The 24,557-nt window shown below is 41.6% G+C and overlaps 1 protein-coding gene across 7 annotated transcripts in view; it reads right to left on the bottom strand.

Moving 5' to 3' along the window:
* Positions 1-10,166: 10,166 nt before the first annotated feature.
* The window catches only part of ZBTB44 (zinc finger and BTB domain containing 44), a 76,276-nt gene continuing 61,885 nt past the window's right edge, over positions 10,167-24,557 (bottom strand). For 3 of the 7 annotated variants that reach the window (XM_058664098.1, XM_058664097.1, XM_058664099.1), the window contains exons 3-6: positions 19,340-19,424; positions 15,616-15,779; positions 13,487-13,787; positions 10,167-11,571 (exon numbers count right to left, since the gene is read on the bottom strand). In XM_058664098.1, coding sequence (XP_058520081.1) covers positions 11,289-11,571; positions 13,487-13,787; positions 15,616-15,779; positions 19,340-19,424 — 833 coding nt within the window. In that variant the 3' untranslated portion in view covers positions 10,167-11,288. Of the gene's footprint in view, positions 11,572-12,819; positions 12,937-13,486; positions 13,788-15,615; positions 15,780-19,339; positions 19,425-24,557 lie in introns of those variants that run through there. The other 4 variants (XM_058664100.1, XM_058664101.1, XM_058664103.1 and 1 more) reach the window with 4 other exon arrangements.

Genomic DNA, 24,557 nt, shown 5'->3' with positions numbered 1-24,557 from the left:
GCTCTGCAGATCCCTCTCTTCAGAAAGGGCCTCCTTGTCCCCAGCTGTCCCTGCGTGGCATCCAGGGAAGCACTGCACCCGTGGGGAGGCTTGCATGTGTGGGGTAGTCGTGAGAGCAGAGCAACTCTGCAGCTCACTGGCTTGTGCCATCTCTTCCCATTAGGACCATGCGGAAAACCTCATCTTGTGTCGGCAGACTGTGCTCTCATGGGTGGCCATGGGGTATGTGTTGGGGGCCCGTGGAGCCCTGACCTCGGGAAGAAGGCACGCATTTCCTGACACTTCCTGGGGTTAGAGCAGATTGGACAGGGCTTAGCTTTCCCGGGTGAAGGCACATTGCTTCCTGTTTAAATCTAACCCTGGCACCTACCATCTCCGGCACAGCCAGGTGCACCTCCCCTGCAGTCACGGGCTCCTGGAGGACCGAAGCCACTGCACATGTAACAGAAACATGGAGCACATGTGTGCACTTGGCGATGTGCAGCCACTCCCGCAGCAAAGGCAGGTCTGTGAAGCGGCATTTAAAACGCTCACAGAAGTCCAGCACTGGGGCAGGCGGCATGCATTTCATTCCTTTAAAACAGAAGATACTGCTGCCAGTGCCTGGCTCTCACCCAGGGCACCCTGCTCCTTGGGGCGTGCTGGGGAAAATGGGTCTCTTTAACTCTGTCCAGGTAAAGTTATCTACTTGGTCTGCAAACAGACCCGCTTCACAGTTGGTTCTCTCCAGCCTGGGTGGGACCCCCTGCACTCTCCTCGTGCCCCACCTCCTCCTCCAGACCTCTCCTCAGCGGCCCACCAATGTTCCCTCTTCTGTCACTGTTGGCTGTGCCCTCCCCCATCAGGCACACCGCATCCACGTCGCACAGCCCTGCTGCATGGCCCCAAGCTGGGGTACCAAGGGCTGTGTTGTTGCAGGTCACTGGGTGTTTCCTCTGCTTGCCTTCTACCCCACCCTTCCCCCACACTTTCCATGGGAGGACTGGGAAATCAGTCCTGGTGGGCCTTCACTCAGCGTTTCCTGGAGGAGAGGTGGAATTCGTAGGCAGCAGTCAGAACAAGACTGGTCTTTGTAACTTGCCATCCAGCCGACCTGGCTGAGCAGAAGAGGAATTCTAAGTTAGCATGACCACTCTTGGGGGTTCTCCTCCATCTCTGAGGTGTGGTCCTTGAGACTTAGTACTTTGCCTAATTCTCACCCTACCTGCTCTGGGAGAGTTCCACTGCAAAAAAACAAACAGAAAAACCCAAAACAACAACAACAACAACAACAAAAAAAAACAAAGGGGGAAGTTGTAGCTCACCCGAAGTCACACACATGAAGCGCAGGGGAGGGAGTGTTCAGTGGCTATGATGCCATGCAGGGTGCCGTATCCCATATGGGTGCACCCGGGCAGTGGTGGCTCAAACTGGGTTCCTGTTACCCATGTGAGACCTGGATGAGTTTGGGCTTAGCCTTGGCCCAGCCAAAGCCAGTGCACTGGGCTTCTTAAGAAATAATCCAGTGAGTCCCTGCCACTGTCCGGAGACCGGGCCTTGGGCTCCCAGGGCCACTTCTCCCTACCCTGCAGCTCACGTCAGCACTAACAGGGCCGAAAACCATCCCTCTCTGTGCAGCCCCTCCTGGTAGTGCTGTGGGCTCTAAGGTGCTTATTTCTCCTGTGATATAAGTCTGTGCACATTTCTTTTGCTCCTGTTGTTAATCTAGAGTGCTCTGACCATGTCCCTCTGACTGAACGTGTGATAACTTTTGCTTACAAAACGCAGTTCCAGATGGTCGGGCTCTGGTCAAGTTCAGGTTTTCTTCCATTCTGCTTCAGGCATGATGTGATGCTGGGCAAATAAAACCACTTTCATTCCTCAGTACATCATCTCTTAGATGTGGTGGCCCCTGAACTCCTCCCTGTCCCCCCCAAATCCCAGTGTTTGTTCAAATCCCACATTCCTATAAGGGAAACCCAGCTCAAGTGTCTCCTCATCTCACTGCCTTCCCTCACCTTTTTTTTTTTTTCTTCAAATTTCCAAAGCACACTTCCTGGGGTTTCTTTAAACTCCACACTTCAGAAACCAGCAGCATGTAACACCCTGGACCTGGGCCCCGTTTGTGTGACAGGTAGGCAGGGGCACCGTCCTTGTGGAACTTAGCCCAACAGAGTTTAGTCCATGGGCCTGGCTATGGAGGATTGCATGTGAACATGTCTTGGGCCAGTGCAGCAGGCACTGGGGGAAACTTTCCTGCCAAGTGACACTTTTCTGATGGCTGAGAAACCAGGGGAAGGGTAGAGACAGGCATTTCAGTGAGAGTTTGGGGACATTCTGACCAGCCGTTAACAGTGACCTTGACTCAATATAGTTACACACCCAAAACTCCTGGTCATACAGCCTAGTCCCTCAAAGCCGAGCAGGACTGATCCATACACAGTGAGTTGTGGCAAACTGCTACCTGCTGGCCCTTCTAGGACGTCTGCCCTGAAGTCCCATGGCAAACACCTGCCAACATTGGTCCAGAACTACGACCCAATCTTAGCAGCGTCCTTTCATTCACTCATGTTTCCTCAGCTCAGCTCTGTGCCAAGTGCTGCAAGGAGTCTGCACATGTTGAGGTTCACGGACATAACCACTTCAGGCAAGGGAGACACACTAGTGTGTCATGCCAGCATTTTGTGTTTATACACAAGACTTCCAAGTGGTTATTATATACCAGGTACTGTTTTAAATTTAAAAAAATTATTTTTATTTGAAGCGCAGATTTACAGTGAGGATACAAAAATCTTCCACCTGCTGGTCCAACTCCTCAAATTCCTGCAACAGCTGGAGCTAGGCTGGTACAAAGTCAGGAGCCTAGAGTTTCTTCTGGGTCTCTCGGGAGAAGGAACCCAAGCACCTTGGCTATCTTTCACCAACTTTTAGGTGCATTAGCAGGGAGTGGGGCTGGAAGTGGAGCAGCTGGGACTTGAACCAGTAACCACATGGGCACACTTCCAGAAAAAGACCACAGGATACAAGGCAGAGATAAGACCCCTATCTGCATCTGCAGTAACTGAAAGGTCTCCTTCCAGCACCACCCCTCCCTTCTCCAGGGTCCCCCAAAACGTCAGTGCTCCCAAAAAGGAGCATCATTGCTGCAGCCGGCAGGACTCCGTAGTCCCAGGCTTCTCTCCCAGTGATGGTGCGGGGTAGTCCTTGTGGATGGGTCTCCACTGGTTGGAACAGATCACACCTTCATTGCATTTCCTGCTCATATCACTGGGGTTATAAAGTATAAATCCAAAGAACAGGAACTGGCTGTCAAAGTAGATTTACATTCCATACAGAACTCGGTCCCTGGACAAGTTACTGCACATAGGCCTGACGGTGCGCACTGCTGTTTGGACCGCCAAGGGCATTTTTGCTGGCAGCCCTAATTTAAGATGGACTGCAGGCAAGCTACTTGGCAGTGAGCTTTTCCGACTGTGTTCAACAACAACTTTATCAGCAGAGGGCTTCTAGAAGGCAAGAGGCACCGGAAGCAGTGCACTGGAGGGCAGTGATGGAGTAGAGGCGCATGGGTACTAGAGCTGTGCGAGTTGCAGTGGGTGGGGGGGCTATCGAGCCTACATAATTGCTTTAGGCCTGTGGTAAGTTAGACTCACATACTCACTAAATGATTTCCAGTGCAATGCAGCCCAAAACGTTAGCTGTGGAAACATTTGGTGGAAACGGAGGCTCTGCCAGATAGTTCCAATGTCACTTCTGCTCAGTTTCCGCAGAGATTTGTTCTTATCTGTTAAATAAGCAGGAATGAAAATCTCACTACTATACGCAGGACAATTCAAATAAACCAAGCAGAAGTGAAGGAACCGGGCACGGTGCTTGTAAGAAGGGAGTCCCATCTCTAGGTCCACGGCAGTTTGGTGAGGGCTGAGTATGCTCCACCTTACCCAGCATCTCCATCTGTGCTTAAGTACATACAGAAGGCACATTAACCTATGGAAATTCATGTTTATAAACAGGTCCCTTTCCCAAACTCTTGGTATGCTTACTGATACTTTGTTAGCTTCTTCACTTCAGTACTGGAACACTGCTGTTGGAAAAAGCTAAAACTACTAATTTTAACCCTAAATGGGGTTGGGGAGATACATATTCTTTGGTTATTATGGTTAGTGACATTCTTTGAAAGGAACTTTTCTGGTATGAAATTCATATGCAAAGCATAGGATATAATTTCATTAGGAAATTTCTGTTTACAGGTGCAATGTGACACAGTGGGTTCAGCAGGCATCACATACAGGAGTACCAATTCAAGTACTGGTTGCTGTTTCCCATTATGCTCCCTGCTAATATGCCTGGGAAAACAACATGGCACAAGCGTGTAGGTCCTACCACCTGCTGGGAGACCTGGTGGAGTTCCAAGCTCCTGCTCTGGCCTGGCCCAGTCCTGGCTGCTGCAGCAGTTGGGAGGAACGAACCAAAAGATGGAAGATTTGTCTCTCCCCGTGTTACTGTGCGTTTCAAATAAACAAACCCTAGATGTTTAAATTTTTGCTTATTTAAAATAAAAATACAGGGATCTTCCATCCACAATTCACTCCTCAAATGCCTGCAAATAGCTGGGGTTGGACGTGGTCAAAGCCATGAGCTGGAACTCAATCCAGGTCTTCCCTGTTGGTGGGAGTCCTTGAGCCACCACCTGCTGCCTCTCGGGGCGGCAGGGTGCGCAGCAGCAGCAGGATGGATCAAGAAGTGGAGGTGGGACTGGACTCCCAGCACTCCGATATGGGATGTAGGCATCCCAGGTGTGTCCAATACTCACTAGTTTGTGTACTCTTTGCACGAACACCACTTCCCTTACTATCCCAGGAAACTTGATACAGATTAACGTAATAGTGTCTAATTTGTACACAAAGGATGTTTATCCTAGTAATGAATTAATCTGATGATTCTTATCTACTTATCCAACATCACCATTTTTTCCTTCCAGCCAACAATAAATAACAGCAGCAGGAAGTTTTTATTCCATAAAGCATTAATAAGATATTTTAATGAGAAAAAACAAAACAAATCTTAGTTTCATGTTTCTAGCCAAAGACACTCAAAACTAGTTTTTCCCTGCCCATCCCTTCTAACTGAAACTTTGTGACCATGTAATAAAGGCCAGTTTAAAGATTTTTTTTTTTAAAAAAAGTTTAAACCTTTTTTAAAAAGATTAAACAATCAGGCTAGCAAAAAGGTACTCAATACATACTTTTCATATATCAAACAAGCTAATATTTCAGTACAGTGTACCTATACAGAATATATACAATACACGTATATTCACAAAGCAAACACTATAGGCTCAGAACAATTTGAAAAAACATAATATTCACATTGATTACAATAACTCTAAAAATGATTGTAACGTTGAAACGGCACTTAGTTTACAAAAGGTCACAAAAATATATATATATATATATATATGTGTGTGTGTAGTCACCAAGAACTATAGGGTTCCTGTAAAATACTAATAGCCAGACACTAGGATATAAAAGGTCAAGTTCTGACATTGTATACATTTTTAGGAAACAAACAAAATCCAAAACCATTTTTGTTACTGTTAAAAGTCAAACATGCCAAGTAACTTAGTTATGGCCACTGTCACCAAGTAAAGCCATGTTTGAATGAGATGACGACTGGATACAAAGCTGGTGAACCGGGACTGGCACAGATTAAGTACTGATTCTAGGAGAGGGGCAGAGGACATGAAACACCCACCTATGTACTTAAATTCACATTTTCTCTCCAGCACTACCCTTCCTTGAAGGTTTCACACTATGCCAATGCCCAAGAAGGATCATCATGCTGAAACCAGCGGGGCACAGCACCCCCTGCTCCAGCCTCCCTGGCCGCGGGGCCACAGGCAAGCATGAACGCATGCATCAGCTACACAAAGCAGTTACCTGCCCATCACCAAGAGCCTGGTGCAGTTTCTCCCTCGGCTGGCTACACTAGCAAGTACTTTAGTTTTAAATGGAGCCAGATTTGTATGTTAGCCCTATAAAATATTGAACCACATACAGCAGCAGATATGAAATTACAGAAACAAACAACATTTTTATTTAGAAATTCATTTCTATACCCCTTCAATCCATCTCCTTAACCAGACAGAAAGCTTTTCTATCACTGAATTTTGGTCTACTATCTCCAGTTGATTTTCTCATTATGTTGCTCTGGAAAAAGACACTTCCTAATCCTGGAAAAGTTTAAATTTACTCTTAAAAATGGGAATACAGGAATTTTAAAGTTAAAAAAAAGTCTGTTCTAAAAGTATTTTTCACAAATATATATATATTTAAATATTAAAATATGCTACCTAGGACTTTATAAAATGGCTTTTGAAAAGACAGTAGAGGCACCAAGCAGCCATCTACTATCCTCCAAGTTGGAAATAAGGTGCCACGAGGGTGCCTAAGAAAGAGGCAGGCAATGTCTGATGCAACAAGAGGCACCAGTAGCAACACACAAGTAGGTCACTGGGAATTGCGATCAAAACCAATTTTAGCCTTTTAGGGACTGCTAATAAAACAAAAAGTGAAGCACAAAATATAAGCACTAGAATCCACCACTTTGTACGAGGAAGAAAATAAAGTTTATGATCTTATTCCTTCCAAGTACCCACTGTGTCATTCACTTCAGGTACCTGAAAGACGAAAAGTAGTGCAACTTACTACTCTCAGTATGAGAGACTTTACCCAGTATCCGCCCACTAGAAACTTTAAGTGACTACAAACAAGAAGGAATCTGGAGAAAACATGCATGTCCCAATGAGAAAGGGCTTTCAGTAGCAAGCATGTGTTTAAGTACCACACGGAAGGCTTCTCAGCTGCAGGGGAATGCAGCTTCCGCAACACGCAAGGAAACGCTAGGTACCAGGAGGAGACCATGGCATCTCTGAAATCAGGGGCTTACCCTTCCTTAGCCGGTGACAGACTTTGGTAAGCTGAATGCTCAATTACAGGATGATTTTGACTTACTTAAATAACAAAATCTTGAAATGTTTAGACTGGCATTTGGGAAAATGACAACAGTTTAATACAGGGCATGACACTAGTGTTGCAACTCCTTACAGGATTAAGCAGTGATTTAAAAAAAACTCAATAAATCATCAAAACGGAGCCCAGGACTTGAGCTTAATTAGCAAAATAGTCAATTTAAAAGAGACAGGATATAGCCCCCAAAATCTAATTTTATAAGTCAGGTACTTCAAACTAAGACAAAACGAAAACCCCTAAAGCCCCAAATGCTCTGGTTTTAATCCATGGTTTTAGTCAACTTTTACACTGACAAGAATCGCAGTGCCAGCTGGAAGCGGCCTGGGTCCTGTGTGGAAGGTGCTGACTTAGCTAAAACAGCACATACATTTCAAGGCCATTTCATTTGGATATTGCCAAACCAAGATTCCAATAATACTCTGAAATCTGTGGAGGCTGTTTGCAAAAACATGGAACTATTTGCTTCTCATCAGTGTAATGTGATGGGAAATATCTGTGCTGTGCTTAGAACAAAGTAAAACAAAGAGCATGGTACTGACGGCGACGGTCCTGGCCTTGCCATCTGCCAGCAGGCTTCACTTGCCACCTCCACAGAACTACATTCTGAACTGCGAAAGCATAAAGTGAGCGCTCTATTTCACTGTTTAATCTGAGTCATTATTGCTCTTGGCTGAGGAGTTACAAAATAAAAACACCCTATGTCCTATCGCATTCTATTAGGCATAAATGACACTGGAAGATAAAAATAGGGGTGGACAAAATAAGGAACAACTGAATTTAAATTTGATATTTTTAGCTGAAAGCCTATGGGACTATGCTTAGTTACAAACAATTCTCATAGTAACATTCACCACAAAATAGAGCTTCCCTTGCTCTGTTTTGTGCCACTGCCTCAGAAAAGTTAGTTTCGATATTCTTCAAGTAACTTTCAAAATCTCAACTTATTATAAGCAACACATCTTGTCAATAAATTATAATGAAAATCACATTTGCTACCTTTTGGTAAATTTGGGTTTCTTCCAAATGTGAAGGTAACTAGTTCTCCCAATTAATAACCAGAAAATTGTTTTTCCTTCCCTTGGATTTATGTTTCAGTTATAACTTCGTATTTTGCAAATAAGTGAGTAAAACATAAAAGTTTCAAATTCTCTTATTCATCAGTGCAAAAACGTCAGTGAACATACTGTGATTCTAGCCCTTTATTCTGTGTGCTGCATTAGCACAGAATTTACACACAGTAATGTATTTTTCAGGGATATAAAGGTGGAAGTGACTAAAACATGATCAGAATGTCTTCTTAATAAAAGTAAAAAAATAGAAAACTGGTTTCTATGGAGATTAGGTCAAGGAGAACAGATAAAGGACAGAGATTTGACTCCATGTCCAACGGCTCACATGGAACCACACTGAGCCCGGGAGAGCCTGGCTCCACGGTCAGAAGATAACTGAATCACACATGACTGAGTTTATCAGAATGCTGGGCAGCTGGCTTCACCTGGAGAAGTGTGCGCACAGTGCAAGCTTTCCTTCCCGCTTCCCAACCCAAGATCAAAGGCAGGTACCACACGCTGGAACCTCACTGCTGTCAGTCAGAAGGTAAAATGTATGACGGGCATGATACTGAAAATGTCTCACTGTATCTTGTCTCACTGAAATGGAAAACTTAGAAGTGGCAATGTAACTACATGTGTAACTAATTACTTAAAAATCAGCAAATCAAAATAAAAAAATCCACTTAAATAGATTTGTGATACTCTCCATTTGCATCCGGTGAAAACCCAAGTATTAGTCCCTTTGTTTCTGAATTAGAATTACTGACAGGATAGATGTGTCTAATATCTATTTAGGAATGAAAGAATGACCACAGGAGCTACAATATGCAGTGCCACTGGTGAACGCTTAATCTACTTCTAAAATATATCACACCTAACTGGTAGTTAAACTGAAAATAAAATTTTTCTTCTAGAAAATGCTTCTTTTTAAAAAGGTAATTTATCTTGCATTCTAAAATTTAAGCCCTTTAAGTATTACAGTTTATCCTTTTGGGTTTTAAAGAGACAGCTAAGCTTAAATATTCTAAAGAGTAATGTTTTAAGGTTTGATTATACAGTTAACTTTAAATGGGATAATGTAATTGGCTCTCATCTCTTTGCCGTGTTTTCCCCACTAATAAAAAATGATATATCTAGGCACTCCTCTTTTAAATAAATTTAAATGTTACTTTTAAAATTTTCCAACTAAGCTTGTAAATCTGTGTATTTTACTATCACCAATAAGGACCTAAGGTTTGTGTTTGGGAAATGTGCTAGAACATGAACACCTCAGAGCTGCCAGGCCACGCAGCATTCTCCCAGGCGCACATTCCTCAGGACAGGGGACAGGCTATGACATCCTCAAACAGCAAACCCTGCCGAACTCACACACCTCCTTGTTCTTAAAAACAAACAAACAAAAACAAGAACAAACCTCCTGGAACTAAGAGCAATAATGACTCTTAAGCATACAACTGACCTATTCTTTGTTACGCCAACTAAGGATTTTACTTCCCAGCTGAGACACAGGAGTGCCAAAATAAGTATCATAGTGTGTTGAGAATAACTCAGCCCTGGTGTCCAAGAAGCCCATCACAATGCTGACTCAGCATGCATCCAAGTTAAGGAGGAAATGGGTAAGAAACAGGTTCCTGATTCATCTGAATAACTGCAAAGGACAGCAGAGACTGGGCGGAGATACAAAGAACCCTAATGTAAAAAAAAAAAAAATTTTTCAATGAGCTTACTTTTGCTTATTTTTAAATTTTTGGAGGGAAAAAAAAAGCCTACATTACATAATCAATGAAAAAAATGAAGTAAGTCACTGCAAAGAACAGCATTTTGTTTCTCTTCCCTAACTTAATCTAATGCTTTGCTTTCTTGATTATTAAGCTTTGGGTACATACACAGAACAAATGTTATTCAAATATCTACTCACGAATCCATTAATATTTAGGATTGGGGCAGAGACGCTTTAATAGCATCCGATGAAAAATATGCTTCAATCCAGAGCATCTGATAAACTTTAGCTAGAAAATCAGGAAGTTTCCTTTTCTGGCAGCAAAAAAATTGATACTCATTAATTTAGTTTTTAGTTGTTAGTATAAACAATTTTCTTCTTTCCCCCAGAATGATGAGTCATAGATATTCATTTTATAGCTTTTTCTTATCTTTTACATTATTGCTTACATTCTGTAAAAACTATAATAACTGCTTTTAACAAACTTGGCAATGTCTAAAAATATTTTGGAACAAGGAGAATATGTCACGGTCATATGGGATTTTGTAAACAATCTTAGTTAAGAATGTAGCCTCAACAGAGAATCATCTTGTTCAAAAAATGCATTAAAAACATCCCTGCCAATACATAAGCCTATATATAAAATATAGAATATCTCCAATATTTTTACTTTATATGGTAGCAAGTCAGTATAGTAAGGGAAAGTATTGATGATGGGGCAAGGGGAAAACTGATTTGGATGGTGATCCATTTAGTCAGGCAATAACATTCAAACACCAGAAGAGTATTAGTTTTAGTCAGCAAAGCAGAAATAGAATAGTTCCTGTGAAGCTGGGCTTTACCTACTTCACCCTCCAGTCCTGGCCACTTCATCCACAGCTTGACTACGCTCAGGCATGGTTCTCTGCCATTTGAGTGACACTGTAAGAGTGTAAGGAATGCCTTAGCTATCCTATTACCAACCTTTCACCATAAAAAATACAACAGAAATGACAAAGATTTAACAAAAGAGTATGCTGGATTTCAGAAGTATTTACCCTAATAATTTTAAAGACATCTTACCATAAATACTTCTAAATCATCAGGCTTTACAAAATATTGTGCAGCATCCTGTGTGTAGGAGTAAACATCTACTCAGGCCATTTGTCAGTTCAGTAATTTGTTTCTCATATACCCTTTCACCTCAGAAGGTTAATCATCATCTCATTTTCCTTTAAATAATGGTCTATCATTACCCTACTTCTAACAATGGAAAAAGACAGTGGTATATGTTGTAAAGTCAACCGCTTTTTCTTAAGTATCATAGTTTCTACCGTATTCCAACATTATGTTATAGTGTACTTACAGAAACAATCTCTTAGTTATGAAAAATATCAGTTGTAGGGTTTACAAAGTAAAAAGGGAAATTCTTCCCAAATTCTATTTTTGTTGAAAAAATTAAATTAAATGTACAAGACCAAGCACAGGCACTTTCCAAAAACCAAAAAATGAAGCCAAATCACAAAATTATTCAATAGTTATAGAAGACAGCTCTGATTTTGGGGGGTCATCTCTGGTTGCCTCAGAACAAGTACTGGTCATTGGCTGCTCTGGCACTTCTTCCTCCTTTTCTGCCAGCCCATCGAGAGACCCCAAGGGAAAAGTGCTTTCGCAGTTCTGGGTGGAGGAGACCTGTGAAATTACAGGCATTTGAACAGAGGAGTTGCTTTCAAAACCGTGGTCTCCAAGATCATACTGAACAAGGGTTTCTTCTTGCTCCTGGTTTAAGTAGTCCGGTACTAGGAAATCACTAGATAAAAGGCAAAAGATGAAATACAGAGTTAATTTTAACCCCCTAGTAGATAAACTACAATAAAAAGGTCTGAATTGCAAAATAAGATTGGGATTTTAAATTTCACTAATTCTTCAATGAAGAGAAAACTCAGCAAGCTTCAACGTACACATTTTCCTAAACATGAACTAAAACCAGTCGTAAACACAAGGGTACCAGCACCCTGCGACCAAGGCGGAATGCTGATGCCTACGTGCAGTGGTTTTCTCCGAATACCTACGTAGCCTTTCTTCTGTGCAGAGTTTTCTCTCTATGAAACAAGTGTTAGCATGCTCACTTTAGGCAGTCATCTGAATAACTAAATGCTTAACAGCCCTTGGATTACACACTAAAAAGTATGTAAACCCTGCTTCATAGTGCTAACTTGATATACGTTAAATAATCAAGTCCTTACCCAAGAATGACTTTATATAACACCTACAACAGAAAGTTGAGAAATATGGAAAAATGACTGATGTGTCCTGCTATCTGATCTGGTAAATTAAAATAAAATAATTCTAAACTTCCTTTGAATAAGAATTTGGAAATGAATGCCTTGAGATTAGTTATGTTGGTTTTATTACTGATCCTAATAGGAAACATGAGCAGTAAAATACACCAACAATTTGAGAACAATTTGAGAGAATATGTTCTCTGTGTGGTGATATGAGAAAAAAAAGTTATTTTTTATAATTTTCCTGTATTTTCTAAAAATGTCTATAAGAATTTTTGGAGAGTTAAAACAATAAATTTTATAGTGATGGTTATTAATAAGAATAATCTGATAATCTGCCAAAGAATTTACAATGTCTTATGTTATATATCCTACAACGTCTTCTGGTGTTGGAGAAAGGAATTGGACATACAGGACACTAAACAGGGCACATAAAGATAATAGAAATGGTTAACTGGAATCTATTTTAACCAGCAGCAAGCCCTGTTTACTATAATATGTGACTGAGATTCAGTAATATGACAACCACACATTCAGAATTAGATTTGATCACTTTAAACAAAATGAATGTATGGTCTGAAGGAAAAAAATCTATGCAGAAATAATTTACAATTTATTGAAAAATAAGGTTTTAAAAATAAAAGCAACTTACAACATAGAGATACCATTTTTTAAAGTACCCAAAAATTCCTATAGAAGTACAATTCATATAAAATATTAAAAAAAAGACAACAGAATTTTTTTAATCTAGGAGACCTTAGAGCCCATGTTGTTGAAAGCTTACACTTTATCTTTCTCTGAGTTCAAGCTTCTTCCTCTGTAAAGTGACATGCTCACTCAACAGCAGTTAGTGGTGGAGCTATACCTAGAACCTGATCTCCTTGGTAACCCTATAAATCAGAAAGGCAACTCTATTATAAACTATTAATATTAAAAGCATGAAGCTCTAAACTCAATATAGGAAAAAAAATGTTTGATCTAAGCAATCATATCCATTATAGTAGCACCTGTAGTTTCTTATTGTTAAAGGAAAATTCTTCATACAGGAAAAAAAAAAAAAAGAACTGGTTGAGATTTTTAGCCACATTCAGAGTCTGAAGAAATCCAGTGTTATAAAGTATTATTTGACATGGTATACTAGCCAATAAGATCTATTTATCTGCTACAGAATTATTTAACAGTATATTTTTTAAAAAATCAAGAGGATAGTCTAGATAGTCTAGTTTTGTAAGAAATACTTTTAATACCAGCTATAAAATATTTGTAATTTTATATTCTTAGATTCAGCAAAGATATCAAATTAGAATACGGATTGTGGGATTTTAAAATAATGATTGGCTAGCTGGCAACCTGATTAAAGAACCGCAGCAGGCTGCCCTAAAAGCAGGAAGAGAGTTTAGAAAGCAGTTTTCCTGGTTGGGTTCTCGCTGTGCACCTCACCTGCTCTGGAAGTAGTTTGCTAGCTCTGATGCTTCATGGTTCAGACTCCTCAGGTGCACGATTAAATTCCCAGAGTTGGTGAACATGGCGCCACATGTTTTGCACTCGTAAATCCGAGGCTTGCGGATAATGTGCCGGGAAACCCTCATGTGGTGTTTATATTCCCCGAAGGAAGTGAAAGTGGCACTACATATCTGGCACCGGAAACAGCGTTTACCTTCATGCTTTAGGCGGTGCATCTTTAGCGAGTAAGCCCTGGTGAACTTTTTCCCACAGCGGTCACACTGAAATGGTTTAATTCCTGTAAAATAAAGCAAAAACAAAGTTATCTAAAAACAAAATCAACTCAAGTGCCATAAATCTCACAAATTTCCCAACTATAATTCTGTAGTAATAATCTAAGACAAAAATTACCAGCAAAATCTATTCTAAATCATTTGTTTTACAGACTTTGAAACAAATGTAAGCAGTATTTAGACAGAGCCAAAACCACCATGTAAAATCATGTGCTGTTTCATTTCATTAAAGTAACAGGTTCATACTGAAAAGGTGTAAAAATGATTACTACCTCCTCTCCACTCCTCATCTCAAGGAGAAATGTGAGGAAAAAAGTAAAATTCTAACTCCTCCTCAATGTTGTGATCATGATACTATTTGATGAACTGGTTATTGGGGTATTTACTGTAATACTCATAGAAAATTAGTGCATTACAAGGTGTACTCATGGGCTCCTTAAATTCATTATCAAAGTTTTTTGGTAAAACAAAACTAAGGCCCCAATAAAGCACAGCCTGTGTATTTAAGAGTCACAGGAAACTGCTGTGAGGACAGAGAGCATGCACCTACCCACACAACGGGAAAATGAGACGCGACAGCTGAACACAGCAGCAATAATCTGTTTCTCATTAGCTCAGGGTTATACCCACAAGTGTGTGTCACCTCTGTTTCAAATTCGTTCTATAAAAAAATCTGCTTGTCAAAATCTTTTCCACTAAAAACAAAAAACAAGAAACCTCAAAACTGACTAACTAGGGAACAGAGAAATTTAGGAGACAACTGAAATGACAGTAAAACATTTTGAAAATCAATTTTTATTTTGAGAAGTTACCAAGAACACCAGTTGATGCTCTTGTCATCTCACTCTCTTGACCATGTGTTCATGCTTCTCTGTCTCACTCAGTATCTTAATTTACATGTTACCTCTAAATGTTCTAATATTTTGCATAGCTTTAATACAAATAATGGCATTTAAAATTTATTTTGCAGCATGTACACCTGCCACCTGTGACACTGGCAACCCTTACGGATATGTGCTTAAGTCCCACCTGGGAAAGCAGCAGAAAGACAGCTCAAATCCTTGGGCCCCTGCTCTCACATGGGAGCTAGGGAAGAAGCTTCCTGGCTCCAGCCCAGCCCAGCTCTGGTTGCTGTGTTCATTCGGGGAATGAACCAGCAGATGGAAGATCTCTCTCTCTCTCTCTGCCCACTTTCCCCACTCCGTGACTTTTTCAAACAATCAGTGAATCTTTTTTTTTTTTTTTAAATTTCGGGGTCGCCAGGATTAGAACTGGCGCCCAAATGGGATTCTGAGTGTGCAAGGCAAGGACTTTAGCCGGGCCCAGTCAGTAAATCTTTAAAAAAAAAATCTTTGACAGAAACACATGCAGAGAGAACGCTCCCATCTGCTGGCTCGCTTCTCGAACACTGCTGGGAGAAGTGGATACAACCCACGTCTTCCGTGTAGGTGGCAGCAATCCAAGCAACCCATCAAATGCTGCTTCTTAGGGTCTGTACCAGCAAAACGCTGGAGTCAGGAATGGAGCCAGTAATGCAGCCCAGACACTGCATTATGGGATTCAGAACCACATGGCAAGCAGAACCAGCAGCTCACCAGTAGGTCAAATACTCACCACCCCACCTAAGTTTAATCAGAGAACTTATGCCTAGGTCCAATATATTAAGCAAAGTTTCTGACTATCCCATTTCAGCAGCAGACCTAAGCTAATCTGCTCATATTTGACTACATATTTTTTATTTTAAACCCCAAACCACCTCTTTTCTATTCTAACTAGGATCCAAAAGAAAATGTTTTAAAGTGCTCACTTATGTAACAGGGAAGATAACATTACCTGAGTGGATGAGCATGTGCTGTTTTAGGTTCTGAATACGGGTGAATCGCACCCCACAGGTTGGACACTGAAAAGGTCTGTCTGGACCATTTGGACTTGGTCGTTCTGTACTGCTGGTAGAAGGAGCAATGTAGAGTTGGTAGGGATACTGAACATTTTCCAATCTAAAAAACAGACCAAAGAAGGCAACCAGGCTCTGATTTTTAAGTTGAATAAATATTTCTGCAGGTAAGTGTTATATGAACTAAAGAAAAAACACTTAAAAGACTTTTTAAAATGGCTTAGCTGTCAGATTAGTCATTAAAAGAAATCCTGTATTTTGCAACAAAAAGAATGCAGCTGGAGACCATTACTTTTAATGAAATAGGCCAGACCCAAACAGACAAATATCATGTTTTCTTTAATTTGTGATAGCTCATACATGAAATGCAAAAAGTAATGTATGTGAATGAAATTGACACTGGGAGATCTGACTACTGTTCACAGCCTTTGTCTATACTCCTGTAGAATAGTGGTCTTTCTACTTCCTGAACTATTTAGTGGAGGATTACACCTGTGACCATAAAGTAGATTAAAAGTATGTTACTACACAAACTCAAAGAAAAAGTAGAGGAAGAAAGGATGGAAATAGGGAGGGTAGTATCATCATGAGCTTACATTATGAAAATGAAATCTGTTGTTATATAAATAAAACAAAAAATGTTACTGCATAACAAGTGCAGACTCTTTAATGAAGTATGAATATGTACCACAGACCCTCGTCAGTGTAAGTCTGATGAGGATATGACTTAAGAAGTCTCTTTGGCTCTACACCCCTGTCTGTCCTGCCTACTAAAACCACAATGATAGGATTCAGTCAGCCACGCGTATAAACCTCTATGAGTGCTATCTTCAGAGTAAGTCTAAACTCCTTTGGAAGGCCTGCAAAAGCACTTACAACCAGAGATCTCTGCTTTCCAGCCTGTCTCACAGCCTAGGCCAAATTGGCCCTCCAATGTGCCATAATCTGTATCAACGTTGTAATTATATGTATTTAATTTTGTTGCCTACCTTCTTCCACTAGGTAATGCACATTTTATGAAATGTAGCTTAGAAGTCAGACTGTCCTCTGGGAAGCCTTCTTTGACTCATCTATTGCTTCTGTAGGCGCCCTCCTATACAGACCACCAATGAGAATGCCCTGTGGATTGTTTAGGATTCCCTATTTACTACTCTATTTCTCCTTCTCTTCTTCCCTTAAAGATAACTGAATCCCCAGAAAGGACTTCATGTCTCATCTTTCTCCCAATTATTTAGTATAGCATTTAATAAACTTCAGAAGGGATTGGCACGATGGCATTTTAAGTTAAACCCCCATCTATGGTGCCAGCATCCCATACGGGTACCAGTTTGAATCCCAGCTACTCCACCTCTGATCTACCTCCCTGCTAATGTGCCTGGGAAAGCAGCAGATGGCCCAAGTCTTTGATTCCTGCACCCATTTGGGATTCCTGAAAGAAGCTGTTTCTAGGCTTCCAACTGGCCTAGCTCTGAGCATTGTGGAGCTTTGGGAACTGAACCAGTGCACGGAAATCGGTCCCTCTGTACATGAGTCTTTCAAAAAAATCTTTAAAAAGACAAAAGACCTACTAATATTTGAAATTAAGAAATGTAGGAACACTTGTTCATGCTTTTGTTAATTCACTGAGATGATTGTGGTCCATCATCTCCTCTCTCAGATTTAGCTATTCAAGAATAATAAACCTGGTTCGATTCCCTTGAGTCCCTCTTGTTTGTTGACACTTGTTGCACAGTCTCCTTAAGGAGGCACCAGTTTTTAAGAACTAAGGTCTATTCTCAGGGGTGAGAGTCAAAGAATCAAGCTTGTCAAAGCAGAAAGTTAAGTAGGAGGATCCTACTGTGACCGGGTGCTGCTTAGAAAGGCCTCCTTGTGCCCAGTTATAGACAATGGCCTAGGCTGCCCTGTACCCAGGCAAGTGTTACACGGCTGGGAGAAAAGCAGCCAATAGCTGGTGGACGTTGTGGGCCTGGTTAATGTTAATTCTGTGTTAACCATACCAGTGTGCCAGCACAGTTGCCTATTCTCGGGGGGAGTGGGTAGAGCTTGCACTGTGCCACCAAGAGCACACACTAGTTGGGACCACCCCACTACCATTGCAGTCGCCACAAGGGCATGATGGGGATTGTGGGGAGACACACACTGCTGGAGGCTGGGGGTCTGGGGACAGGTTGGAATGGAGCTCACTGAAGCTTATTTGATATATAAAATTATTTCTGAGGGTTTCCATGGACCGGGTCATTGAAAATTCAGATAACTGAGGAGGCTGAGATGGGCTGGATCAGAAGGAGTAAGCTGGAGGGCCTCCCTGGTCAGGCCAAAGCCACGCTCTGCATGCACAAGGGCTGGGGCTGGGGCCAGGCTAAGTTGTAGTACCTGTAGGCACTTGTAAGAGCCATGTCTAGAGGCAGGTTTGGTAGTTCTTTGTGGTCAGGCAAGGCTGCAGCACCCACTGGTGCACAGGAGGGTGGGGTCTAGTAGCAGACCTGAGGGGTACACAGAGCTCTCTGATTAGAATGCAACACTCACTGATACGACTATGAGTTAAGTATGAGGCAGGCTGAGCCATGCTGTACCAGCTGCAGTGGCTAGATCTGGGCATGGGCCTGGTTGGAGTTCTTGGAGCTTGCCCTGACTAGGCCGCAGCACCCATTGGTGCAACTGGGGCTGGATCTGAGAGTTGGCTTATTAAGGAATCCTCAGGAGTCTCCCCGACCAGGCTGCAGTACCCACAGATACAAGTAAGTACTGGGTCTTGGAGTGGCTGGAACAAGTTGTAGCACCTTCTGGTGTGTGAGAGGTAGGCTGGGCCAGGATACATCACCTGGCAGTTCACCCAGGAATCAGGACTGGGTGCTGACTGTGCCAGGCTGGGCTACAGCACCTGCTGGTGTACACAGGCTGAGCCAAGTTAGGGTGGGCTGCAGCACTCACTAACACACTGTCTCTCTGTCACACTGCCTTTTTTATTGGAAAGGTAGACATACAGCGAAGGAGACACAGAAAGAGCTTGTATCCGCTGGTTCACTTCCCAAGTGGCTGCCAGAGCCAGAGTTGAGTTGATCAAAAGCCAGGAGCCAGGAGTTATTTCTGGGTCTCCCACGTGGGTATGCAGGGTCTCAAGGTCCCAAGGTCCCAAGGCCATGGGCCATCCTCTACTGATTTCCCAGGTCTGGGTTCTTGAGGGTCACCCTGAACAGGCTGCAGTACGCACTGGCATATTTGAGAGCTAGGTCAGCTAGGCATATTTGAGAGCTAGGTCAGGCATAATTGAGCCCATCTGACTGTCCAATAAAAATAAACCTTAAAAAAACCCAAATAAAACAAAACGAAAAAAATCCTCAAATAGATGGTGGGCTGGAATTCATCTGTAGCACCCAGCCTGTCAACATAGATATCAGAATTCTTCAAAGAAGTTAAAGTTGTGGTATTACATGTGCTGTTGTATTACGTGTGTATTACAAAAACCACTGAATATGAATTTAAAAAAATATTTGCAATAAGTAAACTTATCAAATTTATAATAACGGTGATGCTAAGTCATTATCTGAAAAGCATACTCAAGTGAGGTCCCAATAAATTTCTAACACCACTACCACAGAAATGCTAGAAATTTAGATTTGTAAACAAAATCCTTCCAAGACTACACACTATGTTAGTACTAACCGATCGTCGTCATCCACGTGGGCATTTGTGCTAGAAGTGCTCTGGAGTGTTGGTAATCCTTCAGTAACACCTTCATCTACAGAGCCTGTGAATCCGAGAAAGAAAGGACAGCCAAGACGTTAACTGCAAGTTATACATTCAAGCTTCTATGGAGTTCATATTCTGTTATTAATCAAAAAGTGGTACAGTATTTTATGTTTTAAATCAAATATGTAACTTAAAAATATGTAAGATAACAGTCATATTAACATCTTACTTTTTTTTTTGAACATGATACACATTCCAGAAATCAAGCAGAGCAGTCCAAATGCAAACGAAACAAAAATCCACACAACATGAAAACAGTTAACAACCACATCAGGAGCATTACTGCACGTACAACTTAGTGTTGTGCTTTTATGTGGAATTTATAAGACCAAGTGACCATCTCCCCATTCACTCTTCCCTGACCAAGTGATTTGTTCAGATGTGTCCCTAAAGTAGGAACTCTTTTTTTGTTGAAACAACGCAAGCACACTCCAGGGCTGCTGCCGCACTACACAAAGCGGCAGGGCTGAGTAGCTGTGCACGTGATCGTGACATAGGGCAGTTCGGCCCAAAGTAATTACGACCTGGCCTTCAAAGGAAAGTTTGCCAACAACTGTCACAAACAATGTATAAAGTATAGTGCAGTCTATACACGTTGGGTCTACAGTATGCATGTGTCTTCCTTCTTTCCCTAACATCACGGACTCACTCTCGTTGGTACATCGAACAAGTTTATCTGTACTGAGACATTTATTCATTTTACCTCTGATGGACACTTTCAGGCTATTACAAACAGTGCTGCTGTGAACACTCCTGTACAAATAACAATGCACATATATATGTACAAGTTTTTCTCTGGAGCACATGCTTAGAAATGCATTTGCTGGGTCACAGAATGCGTGTCTCTTTGGCTTTACAAACAAATGCTTAACTCTTTTCCAAAGTGACTCATCTACACCTGCATTACTGCCGGCAATTTAACAGCTGTGTTGTTCTGCGTCCCAACATGTAGCACTGCTGGAATCAGACAATTTTCGTCAACTTGATGGTTGTGTAGAAGCTTCATTCCCTTATTACTAATGATGTTGAATTCCATTTCATGCATTTACTAAGCTTCCTTGTCTGTGAAAAGCCTCTTCAGAGTTGTATCTTTCCATGTTATGTGGCTTGTCTTACATGGTTTCTTTGGATAATCAACAGTTTTACAATCTGTTCCTCAAGTTTTATTTAAGCAAGGGCACTCGACCTAGTGTTTAACATGCTGCTCAGCACGCCTGCTTCCTTGAAGTGTCTGGGTTTGCGTTCTGTGCTGCTCCTGGGTCCAGCTTGCTGCCGCTAGGTACCCTAGGAAGCAGCAGGCGATCACTAGTCACTAGCATCTGTCACCCTTGGGGGCACCTGGAGCAGGTTCTTGGCTTCTAACTTGGCCTAGTTCTGGCTGCTGTGGAAGTATGAACTGTGAAGCAGTGAACAGCTCCATCCTCTTATCTGACTCAAATAAAAACAATGTAGTTTTAATGAAAATTTATGTTTGCCTTTGGAATTTAAGTCTTTAATCCACCTGGAGTTGATTTTATTAAGCTATCTTTTGATTCTTAGTGCCACCAACTGATCAAGTGTACATAAGCACGAGTCTGTTTATAGATTTTTTAGAGTTCCATTTGCTTGTCCGTCCTTGTATTAGATAATTTTTGGATGCCAACACTCTAAAATCCATCTTAATATCCAGGCAGCAGGTCTTCTCACTGGCTCATTAACTCCCTGAACATTCTGGTTTTTTGTTGGTCACTTCAGAATCTACTTGTGAAAAAAAAGTGGTAATAATCACTTTTCCCATCTTCTATCTGCTTGAAATTATACAACATTCCCTCTCTATCCTGTTCCTCTCAACCTGAGAAATCATATACTTACCAAAGCTTGAAGTTAATCAAAACCTTTATTTCCATCAGGATACTAAAAGGTTTTTAGAAACTCATTTACTACTATTCCATTCTGCGATGTGTATATTATTGTATGATTAAAAAAAAAGATTTATCAACTTTAAAGTAAGACTGGAGCTGTTCCATCCTCTGGTTCACTCCTCAGATGGCTGCAACCGCCACGGCTGAGCCAGGCTGAAGCCAGGAGCTCCATCTGGTCTCCCACAGGGTGGCAGCAGCCCAAACAACTGGGTAAACTGTTGCTGCTTTTTCCAGGCCATCAGCAGGGAGCTGGATCTGAACTGGCACTTTCATGGAGTTGATTTTATCTGCTATGTCACAACACTGGTCTCATGTCTGATATTTAAAAATTTTTTTTTTAAATTTTACTTATTTTTATTATTCTCATTTTACAATATAGTTCCATAGGCCCTGGGGTTTTCCCTTATCCCCTCCATAAGTCCCTCCCCCATCACTGAGTTCTCCTATATCATAACTATAGCATAGTTCTTTATAAATAGTCATATGTCCATCATTGCAGGCATGGACAATGGCAGTGAGTCCAGCATCCTATTGTCATACAGTAAACTGTTTCATTGGGAGTCCATCTTTGTCTGGAAGTATAGATACATACTGCCTAGGATAACATACCCAGCAAAACTTTCTTTTGTCTTTGAAAATGAAATAAAATTCTTCCACAGTAAAGAAAAGCTAAAAGAATTTGCGTCTTCCAAACCTGCCCTACAAATGATACTTCAAGAAGTTCTCTTGACAGAAAGAGGAATAGCACCTACCAAAACGAAAGGCAAATGGGAAGAACATCCCAGTAAAATGACAACAGAAGACTAAACCAGTGAACAAGCCATTCCTAAAATGACAGGACTAAATACATTTTTATACCCAGCTTCTCTTTCTGCACCTTCTGGGACTCCCATAACTTTTATTTTTGGTGTTTGAATAATGTCTTCCAACTCTTGAATAATTTTTTTTACCCTGATCAAGGTCTACTTCCAGCTTTTTGTTTGTTTCCCCCGGCTGACAGGAAGTATCTTCCAATTCTGAGCTTCTTTCTTCTGCCTTTTTCATTCTACTTTGGAAACTGCACTGTATTCTTAGTTTCTGATATATCAACTCTAATTTGATTCACTGCTGATATTTCTTGTGTAACATATTCCTTAAATTCCTTGAACTCCTGCTTTATGTGCTTCTCGCTGTTGATAAGAAGCTTTATAGCAAGTGTTTTGAATTCTTTTCACCCATTTTTTTGATGTTTTCCTCGATTAACTCTGAGATTGATAAAGACTTTTGCTCCTTTGCAGGGGGAAGTCTTGGGTATATTCATTGTGCCTTTGTCTCTTCTTTTGTTCTTGGTCATTGTACTTCTGGTTATTAGATTCTTCTCCTTGGGGCAAGTTGCTAACATGTGTCACCCACAGGTATACAGTTCGATTTTACTTATTGCAGTTGGTACTTGGCTTTTTAGTTGCAGTAACTTGTGCCACTCCCTCTACCAAGTTCCAGGTCTAGGTTTTTTTTTTTTTTTTTAAAGATTTATTTTATTTTTATTACAAAGTCAGATATACTGAGAGGAGGAGAGATAGAGAGGAAGTGGAGCTGCCGGGAGTAGAACCAGCAGCCATATGGGATCAAGGCGAGGACCTTAGCCACTAGGCCACACTGCCAAGCCCGAGGTCTAGGTTCTTACATTAGGTTTTCACCATGGTCTCCGTAGCCACAGCTTTTATCTCACCACTCTCCACCTCCTGTGATACCATGCTGAGGCTGCACCGTTATCTGTACAACTTTCTCCCACTTTCAGTTGAAGCAGTTCCTAGGATTACAGAGACACCAGGTGTCCTATATAGCTAGGTTGTTGGTGATACTGATCTTGCCAGAACCCTTTGGCTGTTAGGTCTGTGGGCCACATGGACCTATTTTGACCCATGTGATGCCACAGTCCGTATTATTTTCCTGTGGGAGCAGTACAATGCACTCAGTTCAGTGTGTTCTAGCCGAGCTCAGTACATGTGCAGCTCACTATTGTCCCTGCAGTCTTTGCCACACAATACAAAATGGTGCCTGATATGCTACTACTAGAGTTCTTGATCTGCTGGCCATTAGGTCTTAAGGATACCTGGACCTATCTTGGGTAGATCCTGTAGGATGCCACATTGTTGCAGTTCACTGAGCCAGAAGTGAGTTCACTCTCGGCTCAGTGCATGCACAGTTCTGTCCCACAGCCTTTGCCTCCTTAAACAAAATGGTGCCTGATTCAGCTTTGGGCTGTGAAATTAACCCTGTTCCCACACTGCCCATCTGGGACCTGCAGCTCTGTCTCTGCTCCAGGTCAAATCAAACAGACCAGCAGGACGGGCAGTTCTTTGTCTGGGTTTACCTCCCAAGCTCCCAGTGAAAGTCCCTTCCCACCTTGTTGCTGGTGGAGTTCTGGCTACTGGTGCAGTTCAGATTGCTACTTGCTGAATGCTGTTGGGGTATCTGTCACTGCAACACCACACCACTGAGACCGCTGCTTTCCTGTGTCTGTCAGGCTCCAGGTACTCCTCTGTTGTTTCTGTCTTCTCCTGTTCCCTGGAGTGTGCCCTCTTTGCTTCACATTGGCTAATATTTCTGTTTAAACGTGTCCTTCCCCTATTCTGCCATCTTGATTCTTCTGATATTTTGTTATGATTAAAACTTAAGAAAAAAAAATTATGAAATGTTTTTATACCAGAAATGTTGATATTTATTCATGCATCTGTTCCTTCCTTTGGCACTTCATAGGTTCTTATACATGAGATCTTTTCTCTGTATTCACTTCTGCCTTAAGTCTATGCTTAAGAATTTCCTTTAGCAATAATTTGTTGATGAATTCTACTATTTATTTCTTCAACTTGGAAGACAGAAAGGCACAGAAATAGCAGACACAAAGAGAGAGACTTTCCAACCTGGCTGCTTTACTTCCCAAATGACCAGAACTGGGACTGGAGCCTACAACTATGTACAGGCCTCCCATGCAGGTGGCTGAAGCCCAAGCACCTGGATTTTGCAGATGCATTAGCAGGGACCTTGGTTGCCAGCCAAGCAGCTGAGATTTCAAATGGGATGTCAGTGTTGTCAGTCCCTCAACTTAACTCTTGAAAGATATTTTCATCATATGTAAACCTCTAGCTTGATAATTTTCTTCTTAAGCACATTCAGGATTATCATGCCAGATACCTGATTTTTGATGTCAAAAAGTTACATATTCGGGTCTGGTGCGGTGGCCTAGCTGC

The sequence above is a fragment of the Ochotona princeps genome, chromosome 4, assembly GCF_030435755.1.
Source record: "Ochotona princeps isolate mOchPri1 chromosome 4, mOchPri1.hap1, whole genome shotgun sequence".
NCBI classification, from domain to species: Eukaryota; Metazoa; Chordata; class Mammalia; order Lagomorpha; family Ochotonidae; genus Ochotona; species Ochotona princeps.
This window is presented reverse-complemented; position numbering and strand designations above follow the sequence as displayed.